This window comes from Heterodontus francisci, chromosome 13 (assembly GCF_036365525.1).
Source record: "Heterodontus francisci isolate sHetFra1 chromosome 13, sHetFra1.hap1, whole genome shotgun sequence".
NCBI lineage: Eukaryota > Metazoa > Chordata > Chondrichthyes > Heterodontiformes > Heterodontidae > Heterodontus > Heterodontus francisci.
Genome location: NC_090383.1, coordinates 57,839,983 through 57,854,055, shown reverse-complemented (window position 1 = coordinate 57,854,055; position 14,073 = coordinate 57,839,983). Strand labels below are relative to the sequence as shown.

The 14,073-nt window shown below is 39.9% G+C and overlaps 1 protein-coding gene across 5 annotated transcripts in view; it reads left to right on the top strand.

Annotated features, from left to right (window-relative positions):
• The window catches only part of sanbr (SANT and BTB domain regulator of CSR), a 168,989-nt gene that overhangs the window by 23,351 nt on the left and 131,565 nt on the right, over nucleotides 1-14,073 (top strand). For all 5 annotated transcript variants that reach the window (XM_068045808.1, XM_068045805.1, XM_068045807.1 and 2 more), the window contains 3 exons: nucleotides 2,618-2,856; nucleotides 6,962-7,020; nucleotides 11,417-11,577. In XM_068045808.1, coding sequence (XP_067901909.1) covers nucleotides 2,618-2,856; nucleotides 6,962-7,020; nucleotides 11,417-11,577 — 459 coding nt within the window. The remainder of the gene's footprint in view (nucleotides 1-2,617; nucleotides 2,857-6,961; nucleotides 7,021-11,416; nucleotides 11,578-14,073) is intronic.

Genomic DNA, 14,073 nt, shown 5'->3' with positions numbered 1-14,073 from the left:
AAGTAAGTCCAGAACTGCCCCTTCTCTTATTGGGCTTGCGACATACTGGCTAAAAGAGTTCTGAATGCATTTTTAAGAATTCTGCTCTCTCTGTGCTTTTCACACTAATTCTATCTCAGTTAACATTCGGGTAGTTGAAATTGCCCCCCTGCCATTACTTCCACTGTTTTTGCACAGGAATAGTAGTGAGACTTGTGTACCAGATAGTTTACGGATTGTACAGTCCTGAATTAATGTAGACTTTGTATAGCATACAGTTGGTAAGACTGGCAAAGAGAAGTTGAAGAAATGATATTTATGATGTTTGTGTTCAGAAACCATCTGAATGTTTGCAATCAGTGCATTATCACTACTCATATAGGCATAGGGTTGATATGAGGAGACAAGTTTGCTCACCTGGGTGCTACCTGTGTTGCCTTGCAATAAAGGGAACCCTGCCACGCTGAAAGCTTTACACCTGTTCAGCTGGTATCTCCTTTCCACCGGGAATGTAGTGAAGTTATTACTGTTCCCAAATATAATTTCTGTCACATGTTTAATACATGTATGCACTGCTGATGTTGGCATAGAAGGAAAATGTAGCATGAAAACTTCATGCTCTGGTCACCTTTAATGCTACAGGACAGAGCTGTTCTGTTCAAGCAGTTGTTGGCAGATTATCCTGTAGCAAATGGTGCAGCTATGATGGCCTATTTTGTGAAGCAGCGATGGTAATCTCTAATGTGTCCAGGAGGTGTGGAGAGATCTATAAATGTGGGTCTTGAGGAAATGAGTGGTGCATACAAAACATTCCTGATGTTGCACCTGCATTTGTTAGTTACTTATGATTTGCTCTTCCTCATATGAGCACTGTGCTTGAATAAGAACCTTAAAGGAACACTGTGTTACTGCTTTACAATTTAAATGACAGCTGCAACTGAGAATGGAAGAATGTTAAGCCCCCCCCCCCCCCCACCCCAGAAAAAAATGCCTAAATGGTGGACTACCCAACAAAGGCATCATCTTGGACCCTGGAGTTTGGTGGAAGTATGGAAGGGAAACCTGAGTTAAACAGAACAGAGAAACGTCTTTTGTTGCCTATCTGCAGTGAAAGTCTGGGGGTGAGGGTGGGAACACACAGACCAACAGAGTTGGGTGGGTGGGGGTGAGTACTTCCCTGGTTTCTAACTTTTTAAATTGAATGTTTTGTAACTGACTTTTGAAAGTTTATCTTTTTTTCTCATTCGCGTTCTTGCTTTCCCTCTCATCAGTAAGAATGTTAACACCTTCAAACTATTAACAAAACAAGTGATAATTGCAGGCTTTTAAAAAAAAAACTCTCGACTTAACGCACTTTTTCAACTTTCAGAATGAGATTCAGAACCAACTGCTACAAAAGTAATTGGTTAAGTTGGTCATTCCCCCGACCCCCAAGCATTCTCTCACTCACCACCACTTTTAAAATAAAATTAATAATTACTTAAATTTAACTTTTAAAATTTCTTCTCTACCATTTTGTCAAATAATCTTGGAAGAACAGCCAAATAGATATTAGATTAAAAGACTAGCATTCTTTCAGTTTGCAGCTAAATGGTACTGATGCACCTGGGAAATTGTGCACATTGCACATGCTCAGGCTGCCGGACCTGCCTTAAGATAATAGCCATGCTATGAACAAAAACATCAATCACAGATCAGGATTTTTGGAGATTCTGAAGTGTTAAGTAAAAAAAAAAAGTAATTAAGGACACAAACTTATATATACAGAAATTATGTTGAAAGTAATTTGACACAGCATTTTTTCCATACCTGTCTTTTTCATAAACATGATTTTGCCATGTTTAATTTCTTAAAGTGAAAACTCAACAAATATTGCAGGGAATAGGTGAGAACAACCGCATCGGAAGCTATGAAAAAATGCAGTCCAAGTGAGAAAACATTGTGCCAAAGTGACATAGTGAGGATTACCTATGATAGCTTAGTAATGTGCTCCCTTCATCAGGACTTTGCTTACATGAATGTTCATACTTTTTATTTTTGCAAGCTGCTTAGGTGCATATCATAGAGCCTTTTGGGCCATGTCTAAAAATTAAATCAATGTTCCTATTTGTCTGTCTTTAGCTGTGGCCATATAACAATGTATATACCAATTTGGCAACAAGGCTAAATACAGTGATTTCCAAAGCTTCAAGTCCATGGTTATGAAACAAGGCCATCAAACTAATTAAAAAAAAATATAAATGCAAATTCAACTGATTTTCTTGGGCTTCATTGGTCAGATTGCCAGGGCTCATCAGCTACACATGCACCATGACTCGAGCCTGAACAGCCTCCCTGCACCGCCCCCCACCCCCTCTCAGTTAGCTATACAAGAACAGTATCCACTGATGTAGGAAAATAAGTCTGCACAAGTGAATGGGAAGTGATGGACTTGGAACTGATGTTGCAAGCTGATTTAAAAACAAAAAAAATCACAGCAGATAAGATGTAAAGGCAACTAGGTAATTCAGCGGTAACATATGTGCTAATGCAAATCTTAGTTCCTAATCACTTTTCTATGATAGTTGTAAGCAGTTGAAAGTGGGAACCGTGTCTTTGTTATAGCCACTATTTCAAGATGCTTTTATTTTCATAAAAGGCCCAACATGGTAATCCATGTTTGTGATGAAGCCAAAAACCTGAAGCGTGATTTTGTTTGTCCTCGGAATCTACTAGTCAGTGAGATGAAGTACTTTGCTGAGTATCTGTCTGTTGATGCACAACGCTGGCAGGAAGTAGACATATCGGTGCACTGTGATGTCCATATCTTTGCCTGGTTGATGAGCTATGTGAAGAGGAAACTGAAACATCAAGGACAAACTGAACAACCAGAACTAGGTATGTGTTAGGGTTACATTTTAATTAGCAGACAATTGTTCAGTACAGAACTAGTCATTATTTGTTGCAGAACTAAATCTCCTTCAGTGGCGATTTAGTAATACGTTTGTTCAAATTTTCATGTGGTATCATTACTTTGTACTTTTTTCCTCAAGTTCAAATCTTTTTTTCAAACAAAATTGTGCTGTCAATGTTTCATTCTTACATACAAGACATTTAAAAAAAAAAAATCATTTGCCTCACCTTGTGTACTAATTCAGGGATTATCATTCTTAATTGCTTTATAATCTAGAACTTTGAATCTCATGGTCTTGCTGGTTCATTTGTTTTTGCTTTTTGTCATGCTATGTCACACGTACAAGTTCATAGCATGACTGTCTTCCAGCCAGATTTGACCATTATTGAGTTTCATTTTCTGTTATTCCTTAATCATAAGCAAGGTTGTGGTTTAAATATCTCATTGTGACAGTAAAGGGAAAATGAAAAAGTTCTAATAGATTTTAAATAACTTGGCTGTCTTTTCCTGCTTTATATACAAACTTCCTTTTGTATAGGACAAGGGCTTTGATGAAAAAAAGTGCACCAGACTGTGTAGCTTGATGGCAAGAGGTGGTTTTATAGTGCTATTCCCTACATCAGTGAGTTCTCCGTCTTAGCTGTGGCATTTAAAGGAATCACCAAATGGTTGTAGCCACCCTTTATAGTTCATATTTATCTTCAACTAACTAATTCAATCTGGCACAGCTTACATACCCAGTATCATAATGAGGTATTTATACTTGGTGCAAAGGTACTGAAAGGGTGGGTTTTGGGGGGTGTTGTGGTCATGAATCATTTTTAAACTTGGGGAGGGTAGTGGAGGGGAAACAATGAAACCTGGTGTATACGTTCCATCCCATATTAAAAGGTATAGGAACATGTGAAGATGCAACTTGTTTATCAGACCTTTACAGTATTTACTGTCATGTGCAAGATCTATCTCTTAAAACTGCTAGTAGTTTTTAATAGGATGGGCAATTATCAAATTTTAGAAACTGGAAGGAAACCTTGAAAAGCTTATTTATTCTTGCTACTAGAACTACACATACAGCTTTTTTGCTTTGCATTTTTAATTAAGCATCCACCTATTTGTGTTTAAATGTTTTCAGTTTATAGTAACTGTTGTCTGTTTGTAGGTAGTCACATTTTAACTTTATTTAATCATCAAATTCTAGTAATTTCTTTCCCTTCTGTTTGCTATTCAAGTATTTGTTTGCGCAGTTTTGGGTAGTATATTCATTTGTCCATCTGCATTTTTTAATCCAGTTCTGTCATGGCCAACCACTTGGATACAACTACTGAGTCATTCCAAAGGAGCCAAAAAATAATTATATGATTTGTTTTGTAGCACAAATTATTTCTGATCATTTACATTAACAGATTCAAATTATTGAATAATTTGAATTAAACAATAAGTTTAAATAAAGCAGAATTGGAATTTAGTTCTTTAAAAGTCAATCTACCAGATAATTCAAATTAAGTGACATGGAATTAAGGATGAACTGTAATTACATTATACAGTGCATGTCAAATTTTTGAGAAAAATTATTTAAGTGCAGCTTGGTTATATTACGTCTTTCGCTGGAAAATTAAGGGATAATACGATCTTTGTTACAATTTATTAACTTATTAAAAAATTAAACTCTCAGTTTTGCCCAATAGAAAGTTTTGTGTCAGGAAAAGAACCATTAACTTTTAATAGTTACCCATATCGTGTTTTATTTGTTCAGAATTAATGTAATTAAGAGAAAATTTGAGACACATCAAATGAAGCAGTTTTTAAACCTCTGCAGGCAAAAATACTCAATATACTGATGCACAATGCAGTATTTGTAGTTGATATCGACAAATAAATTAATGCTACGGTAATTTTGAGATTCTAGAGAGTGAAATTTATTTAGATGAGAGCTTTGGATACCGTAAAAACATAACATACGTTAAGATCATGAACATGAGTAAATAAAGTAATATTTCCAAAATATGTAATAAAGACTTCCTTTTCCAACTGGACAAAATTGGTCAAAAATGAATCCCTCCTTTTACTGTTTCATGCTGCTGACATAAAAGGGAACAATTTTTTGGTGGAAAGTTCGAGTCCCACTCCAGACAGCCCTGGCGATTGGAGACAAGAAAATGGTCTTTGAATGCTGGGTTGACATCCAGTGGGATACTTGTATCTGGACGGGTTAACAGCTGCCACACTGGTAGTGTTCCTGCCTCTGGTGTCAGAAGGAGTAAGATCGACCCCACTCCAGACAGTCCTAGTGAGCGGAGCCCAGAGCACCATTTCCAAAAAACTGCGTTGGCGTCCACTGGAGTACTTGAGTCTGCTGGGTGCAGGTGAGCTTCAACCATCATAAAGGATAAGTGGAGCTCTTTAGCCTTGGTTGAACTCACCTAGTAGAATGTATTCCAAAGTCAAGTAACCTTGAGGAAGGCAATGGGAAACAGCCTCAGGTACTCCTCCCTAGTAAGTAGCTCAAGAATCTCATGAGATAGCACCTACCCTAGGAAGAACAGTTATGGTCGGACACCATGGAAGGTCTGTGTCTATCTCTATAATCATAACCGCCATCACTAGCTGTCGTCTCAGTGATTCGAAATTAAATTTGATGTAAATTCTCAAACAAAAGCATTATTGCTAACTGGTTGATTGTCAATTTTGATCACAAGGAAAATAAAACCTCTTGTCTTCCAAATGCCACTTTGTTTCTCTTGAGGGGAAAACAAAAGTGTTTCTGCTAGTCTTCCAATCTTTATGAATGGCTTGCCTCCAAATCTCGCTCTTGGTCTTTGATCTTTTTCTAAATCTATCCCCCTGTTTCCAACTATATGTATATTCCTTTATTGAATTTGTATCTTTTATATGTTTAAAAGGTGGATCATACAGTAAGAAGAGACAGAAGGTCAGTGGTGGGGATCTGGGTCAGGTGGAGGAGAATTTGAAGTTGAGTGGGAAGGGGTATTTTTGCAGTATTGTAATATGCATGGGTGTAAAGAGAAGCTGGACTAATACCAAGATGGTGGGAGCAATGGTCAGAGTCTCGCCTGGGAGGGAATAGAGTTTAGCATGGGAAGCACCTTCATTTCGGGTCGGGGACTGGGTGGGTGAGGAGGGGCTGGTGTCAGTCTGTGAGGGAATGTGCAATTTGGAGCTTGTATCCTGGCCAAATAGTCTTCTATTCATATGGAGATGGATCCGGAGTTGCAACCATTAACGATACTAGCACATCCACAAATACCTGTAATGCACAAAGGTGTCAGTGAAACTTGAGGATTGGGTCTGGGCACAAGTTGTGAGTCTGAGATCTGAAGTAGGGGTGGGGAGGGAATGCAGAGTAGTTTTAAACTCAAAACTGGAGCAGGGAAGGAGTTCACTGCGACCAAAAGCTGGAGAGTAGAAAGAATCGGATCTTTTGTTCGGGTAGCCGTATTGGTGTCTAAGTCAGAGGGATGCTGCTGTAGAATAGCATCATGAGTTTTGAGAGGCCACAAGTTCAATCAGGACTAGAAGGCCAGCTGATTTCCTGAACTCTAGTCCTGCTGCTACTCTGTTTAATTTCTGATGTCAGCAGGGAGGATCAGGGAGCTATCATCATGACTGAACTGATTGGTCCATGCTAACCACGTGACTTTATAGATCAATAGTTAATAGGTGGTGGTATTCATGGAGAAAATAAAAATTGAGTCTAAAAGTTTCTGCGTTTACGTATCCCCTAAAACTCTCTGACTTTTCCCCCCTCTGTTTTCCTATTATTAAGAGCCTGTTGTATATCTTCATCAGATTTGTGCTTGATTATTCTAATGGAGTGGAATTACAATAATTAAGCCACCAACTTGCTACAAGTTTTTTGGCAGACTATTTTCTACCAGGTACAAATTATTCTATGGGCATAAACATCTTTGGAAAATGCCTATTTGTAACATCAATTATTACTGAAATTAATTTTGACTATCCTGAATGTATATAAAGTGTGCAATTTGTTCCGGCCTCTATTGTGTTCAGGAAACTTGTGGCTACAGTTAGCAAATTAATGGCAGTTTTTGCTTTTTTTTTCTATTTTAGAGCCCAATAATGTTATTTCAATACTCATTTCATCTGAATTTTTGAAAATGGACTCCTTGGTAAGTGCATTAACTTTCTTTACAAAGGCACAAGTATTCCTTAATTTGATGAAGTTTGTCTGGTTTGCTGTGATTTATTTGCCTTTTAATCTGATTCTGCTGAGTTGTACAATGTATGTTTATTTTAAATGGAACTGACTATTTGTTTATGATGTAGGGCAATAAAAAATATACCATATTTGTTTTAAAAACACTTTTGGATGGTAACTGCAACTTTATAATGTGCGTACATTGTGTAAATGTAATATATATTCGTATGGCCGGGGAAGCAGTTAGAATTCAATGTTGAGATTAACAATCTGTTCAACGGCTTCAGCTGATGCATTGTGAATGGTTGTGATGCCACCAGGAATGGATCTCTCAGGGCAAGAGTTCAATATGTGGGCGATGGTCTGACTTGGATAGCCACAGTCACAATTTGGGCTGGTCCTCATGTTCCACTTATGGGGCAGGTGGCCACATCTTCCCTGGCCCGTCCTCAAGCAGTTGAGAGTTGTCCAGATTTTCCATGGGAGGTTGAAACCTGGGACTTGGCTCCGGTCAGTTCCCAGTTTGTGGTTGGTGATGTTAACAGTCAACCAGGAGGTGCGCCATTGAGAGGTGGGGCTGTCATCTGTTTGTAGGGTATGGAGTGTGTTCCAGTAGGGGCTACAAAATTTCAGGTGAGTGCGTGGGTTTTTTTTGCAGTCATTTATCAGTGGGAGTGCTTCATTAGTTGTCAGCCGGTGGTGTTCTTTGAGGAGAATGTTTTCCCTGCAGTCATCAGGAGGTTCAGTGTGTACTAGCACAGGAAGCCACTTGAGCTGTGGTCTCAACATTCTAGAAATAATCCTCATTATTTCCCAGAGGTGGATATCTACCAGGTTGAGCAGCAGTACTCTACTGTTGGGTAGACCAGGGCGAGTGAAGCAGTACGCAGTGTGTTGGCTTTGCTATCCTAGGTGGTATCCACCAGTTTCCTTATGAGATTCACTCGCTTCTTAACCTTGGTTCCGGTGTTCTGGAGGTGTTGCCGGTAGGTCAATGCACAGTCGAGAATGATGCCAAGGTATTTTGGCATTGGGTCATGGGTGAGTGGTCGGCCGCAGAACTGGGCGTGAAGTTCTTCCCTAGCCTTTGAGTTGTTCAGATGGAAGGCTGAAATGTCAGTCTTGGCGGCATTTAGTCAGAATCTCCATTTTCTGAAGTAGGCTTCCAGAGACCATAGATCTTCAGTGAGTGTTTTCTCAATGTCCTGAAGTTATTTAGCTGAGAAAGCCAGAGCCAAGACAGCAGTATATATGCAGAGCTGTGACTTTGTGGGCGGGAGGTCTCTGGTGCACGTGCGTGTGTGTGGGGCCATATGGACTGCCGGGGTGCACACGGAGCTGTTGGCTGCTGGTCATGGGTGTAGGGTTTTCACACAGCGGATAATTGCGGAGGGTTTCTGCAGCGTGCCTATATGCCAGACCACATCAGTGGCACAGGCTAAGTCAACAAAGGCATTTCCTGTCTTCGGGCCTTTCTGAAAATTGGCCTCAGTATGTGAGATCAGTGTCAGGACCTGTTTGGAGCAGTTGTGACCTGTGTGGAAATCTGCTGTTGGAGGGGGGTGGTGGGGGGGCATCGCTGCTTCCAGGATGGGGCTTGGTCTGTTTAGCAGGAGGTGTTCCAGGACCTCTTATGTTGAGAGCAGGGCAATGGAGTGGTAGCTGCTTGGGTCATTGAGTGGTTTCTCTGGCTTGGCAATGGCCGCTATCTTAGTTTGGCGCCAGATGTGTGGAATGGTGCCTGTACTGTTGATGTTGATAAACAGTTTTGCTAGCCACTTCCTTCCATGTTATCTGATGTTCTTCTGAATATCTAGGTCAATCCCATCATTTCCTGCTGCTTTGCCTGGCTTGGTAGCTGACAGGATGCTGTCCACTTTGCCTTGTGTATAAGGGCTTGAGAAGCCTATCTGCCCTGGAGCAGTTTTGAGAGACTGTATCAGGGCTGCTTTTATCATCCGCTTATCTTTCCAGTTGACCGGTATCTTTAAGTTTATTAGGAGTTGTGAAGTGTTGACTCTGGACGACTGGTGTGGTTGTTGCTTGGCTGCTCTCAGGCGACGCAAGAGTTTCCACGCCTTTCGGTTTGAGTGTGTGAAGTCAATGTTCTCCGCTATTTCTCGCCATCTTATGAGGCGTCCTTCATCAAGGGACTTGAGTGCTGTTGCCATGTTGGGGTCCTCATTTTCCATGTATTCTTCCAGGAGCCGTTCAGTTACTGGGGTTCAGCAGGGGATGAAGGTTTTTCTGAAGCCCCAGTGAACAAATTTGGTGGCTGTCAGCTTGAGAAGTCAAGTGAAGTGGTTGTAGTTTTGCCCTTCCGCAGATTCCAGCATGATTTTGGCTTTGAATTTGTGGATGGTAGTTCGAGGCTGATGCAGATGAGGCTTGGGAGATGTTCGGAGTGGGCAGCAATTGTTGAGAGCACGTCAGCCGTTGGCCGTTGCTGTCGTGAGTAGTGAAAGAAAGATCAGGTGAGTAGTTCTTCCACCTGGTGGAATGGAATGTGACAGGCTGCTTTGCGTCGCACACAAGTTTTAGGTCATGCATGGAGGCCCAGTGTGAGAGTTGTTCTCCTGCAGTGTTGCCATTGGGGTACCCCCACATGTGATGTTGGCTGTTGAAGTCACCAGGGTAGTTGGTTGGGTGTGATGCAGGCTGTATTAAGATGTTGGGTCAAAGGTCATTTGGTGAATTGTAGACATTTGTGATCAGCTTACCTATTGTGATCATGATGGAGAAGGGGTTGTCTGATATTAGGTCTTCTGGGCCTTTGGTGAGGCTTTCCTTGATGTACGTGGCTCATCACTTGTGTCTCGTTATCCGAGATTGCAATGAGTTGGTACCCTGGAATGTGAGCTCGATGGTTGGAGTGGTCTGGGAGGTGGGTTTCTTGCAGGGTGACTATGTGCACATTCCTGTCAGAGAATTTTTTGTCAAGTAGTTTACAATCAGCCCAACATTGAGCTGATATATTCTTGTTGCTGGTCCTATTTCTTGGCTTTGTTGTCTCTGAGAGAATCCATTTTCCAGTGGGTTTTTATTGCTTTCACTGGGAGCCCAGTGACCGGGGTTCAGTTGCTTTCTTGAAAGCTTAGTTTGCAGGTTTTCAAGTTAGAAAACTTACTTTAACAGTAATGTAAATGTAATGTTGCAGTTGGATGTGCAATAACTATACATTTTACAGGAGCCATGTAATTTATATGGTTGTTAATACTCATGGGATAAGGGCAGCGGAAAGGTTCAGCTGGCTTCCTGAATCCCCAGAAAAGTCAGTCCGCTTTTCTCTGATAAAGATGGTGCAGATTCGAGAAAAATCACTGTTATACTGTTTGTTCTTTGGAATACTGTGCTTGTGTGTATGTGTGTGCGTGCACGTGTGTGATGTATAATCATTTTCTAATATAAGGTTCACAAACATACCCAATAGTTATTCTGATGCATTAATTTTCTATTGGCTTGATAATTGCCATGATTATTTTTGTATACAAAAGTATGTTTTTTTTTAGCAAATGTTTGTCTGTCCTAACACAACAGATAATGATTTCTTTGCATGTCAATTTGAAGACTTTTTTATATCCATCCCAAAGCAAATCAAAGGTTTTTTTTTGCTTTCATGAATAGATATTTTTATAAATTAGTTCTGAATAAATGTGGAACAAATAAAACATTTTCTTTGAATTGTTAGCTGGATTAATAGAAAATTAGAATAATAGGCAGGTCAAGCTACTTTGTGCAAGATTCTGTAGCAGTGGTTTGTTCATTGTAAACATTCAGTAGTTAAGCTGGTTGTATCTCCATTTCACTCTGGTTATGTTTGATTCCTGTAGTGTCTGACATAACTTGCATTTCTGTGCAAATCTCATACTAGAAACTATTACATCAACCGACAGTTAGAATGTTCAAGTTGAAGCTGAAGTAAATTGAAATACTCCATCTCATTTAAGATGATAGCACACTACAAATCTCTCAGAACTGCTACTGCACATCTTGCTGGCAGTTCATTGAATACCATGGAGAAAATATGAAGCATATTATGGCTGGAGCATGGTGTGAGACAACACGTGGTTCCTATTGGCCAATAAAAATGAGGAATTATGGCTTAATATAAAAATAAAAATCTAACTGCTAGTTAAACTGGTGTGTGTTGCTTTAAAGGTATCATCGGTTTACTTCAACCACAAGAAACTAAGGCTTGTTAGCCATTTATAGCAGTAAATGTGCTGGAGCCTGCCTTTTCAGCCCCCCAAAAAATTGTAATTAAATATGGTAATGAGTAAATGGATAGTGTAGTGACTGCAAGGTTCTTGTGAATGAATGAATGTTACACTGAGTGCCTTTGTTATCTTTGTTCTTTGTTGCTTTAGGTTGAAGAGTGCATGCGTTATTGTCACAAAAATATGAGTGCCATTGTAGCTACTCCTTGCAATATGAACTGTATTAATGGAACCCTGGCCTCACGTATTGTTGACCTCTTCACACACAATGAAGCTGACGAAGTAAAAGACAGAAAAGATAAATTTAAAAGGTAAAGATACACTAATTGACTTGTCTTGATAATATAAGCTGAAACGAGTCGATCATGGAGTATTAGATCTTAGTAAAATCTAAGAATTGAATGGTGAAAATTATACATGTGTGATGGACTTTTCCATTATTGCTTCTCGTACGATGCCTGTGCTGTGGATAGAACATTTTTTGCATTTTTGTCAGACTCTCAAGTAAGACATGCCATCATGGTGAAACTCTGCATCCTAGTTGCCACATACCTATGAAGAGGAGACTTGCATCCCATTAGTTTGGTCTGTATTCTACATGCTAATCTACTGTCACCTTGATCCTTGCCATTGTTCTTCAGTTTTTCTCCATAAGTGTTTCCAGGTGTGAAATGCATGTTTCAATACCTATTAATAAAACTTTGTATTATGGCACTATTTCTCCATAAAAGTATGATGAGATGGATTCAAGGGAAGGATGATGTTTGATTATTACCAATGATAACTGATGAATTTTGAGGTTCAGTGGATGATTTGTGATGAAACAGAACTATTTTTTAATATGATTTGGTACTGATGGTGCAGAATTAGAATAATTGTTGGAAACAAAATACCGCAGTAGTTTATGCTCTTCCACAGTCAGGCGTAATTCTGTAGTGAGACAATTTGTCTATATAGAGAGGTTTTCTTTATATATTGCTGTATGCCGAGGTATAGATTATGTAGACACCAATTATCAAAATAGGGACATCTTATTCTCCGACGTAGTGATTTTCTGCTGCATTTCTTTTTGCTGAACATTCATTCAGTACCCAGTTTGTTTTGTTAAGGAGGCCAAAACGAAGACAATGCAGCCCAGGGGAATATGAGAAAAGTAAAAGGAAGTAATAGCATATTTATAATGATTTGAATGGCAAGGGTGAAGGATAGGTGCAGACATTATGGCCCAGACTTTTGCTGCAGGAATGCCGATGAAACTGTCAGCATTCGCTGTCATTACTTCATTGAAACTGATAGCAACTTTGGGTGTCTGTATGTGTGCAGAGTAACATGGAAATCCAGAATTTGCTTTCAGTGAATCTACACTTCAGAGGGTTCACTCGGGCACCCCCAGACTGCAGTCACTGGAAAATTAATTGAATTGATGAGAACTTCCACCCTTAAGCTTTCGGTCTGGCTGTAAAAACCCTTGAAAATGTTGGATCTTGTTAAATGAGGTGTAACTGGGTTTTTAACTTCATAATTACTGCTGAACACACTCGGCCCTGAGAAGCTAATTTTATATCTGTGGAATGACAAATTTCTTCTTAATGATAAATGCCACTTTTATATTTTTAAAAAATGGATTTTAAAGTTTATCTTTTTTTTTTAACCTCTGTTAATCCATTTATTTTGCTATCTTAAAATTCAATTTAAAAGTGAAGGATGTTAAATCCTTTTAACTTCCTGGTTTGCTGTGTGTAAGTACTTCAATGTGTTTCGTTGTTTACCTACTTGCTGATTGTTACGAAACTGCTTCCATTTTTCTTAATATTTTATTTTTTGAGTACTTGTCTTAAAACTGAAAAGATTCCATGGATGTGTATTTTTTAATCAAGTTCACCAACAGGACTTGAGATGTGATTTGAAAGCTGCCTGTGTTGGAGGTTACCTGTGATTTTGGGCTCAGAAAACACTGGAACCCTTGGTGAATTGGGGAAAAATGGTTACAAAAAAGCCACAAGTCAAGGTTTTTGGAGGTCAGGAGGTCGACTCTCTGGGGTTTGAACATTGTTTCCAGTTTTAGTTGTGGTGTGAACTGTTTGAAGACAGTTGGTGTTTTCCTGCTGAGGAGAAACCACCCAGCTCACAACCTTCTCTACCTTTTTGGAGAAATCCTGCCAAGATCCAGTGTGAAAAAAAAATTCCTGGTGCCGTATAGCTCTTGAGGAGCTGAAAAAAAAAATCCTGCGGTTCAAGTGTGTGCTGGCGGAAAAACCTTGATGCCACATTTCTCCTAGAAAGCCTACTAGAATAATTCTCAACATCTCCAGAACAGACTGCTTCTGAAACGATCCTAGTGACCCGTCACTCTATACCCAGGTGCCAGGCCAATAAAGGGACAACTAACTTCATAGAGTTATAGAGAGATACAGCACTGAAACAGGCCCTTCGGCCCACTGAGTCTGTGCCGACCAACAACCACCCATTTATACTAATCCTACATTAACCCCATTTTCCCTACCACATCCCCACAATTCTCCTAGCACCTGTCTACACTAGGGGCAATTTACAATGGCCAATTTACCTAGCAACCTGCAAGTCTTTGGCTGTGGGAGGAAACCGGAGCACCCGGCGGAAACCCATGCGGTCACAGGGAGAACTGGCAAACTCCGCACAGGCAGTACCCAGAACCGAACCCGGGTCGCTGGAGCTGTGAGGCTGCGGTGCTAACCACTGCGCCACTGTGCCCCTAAATATTTTGATCAAATCACCCCTTAACCATCTAATTTCCAGAAAATACAACACTAATTTGTATCACCTCTTCG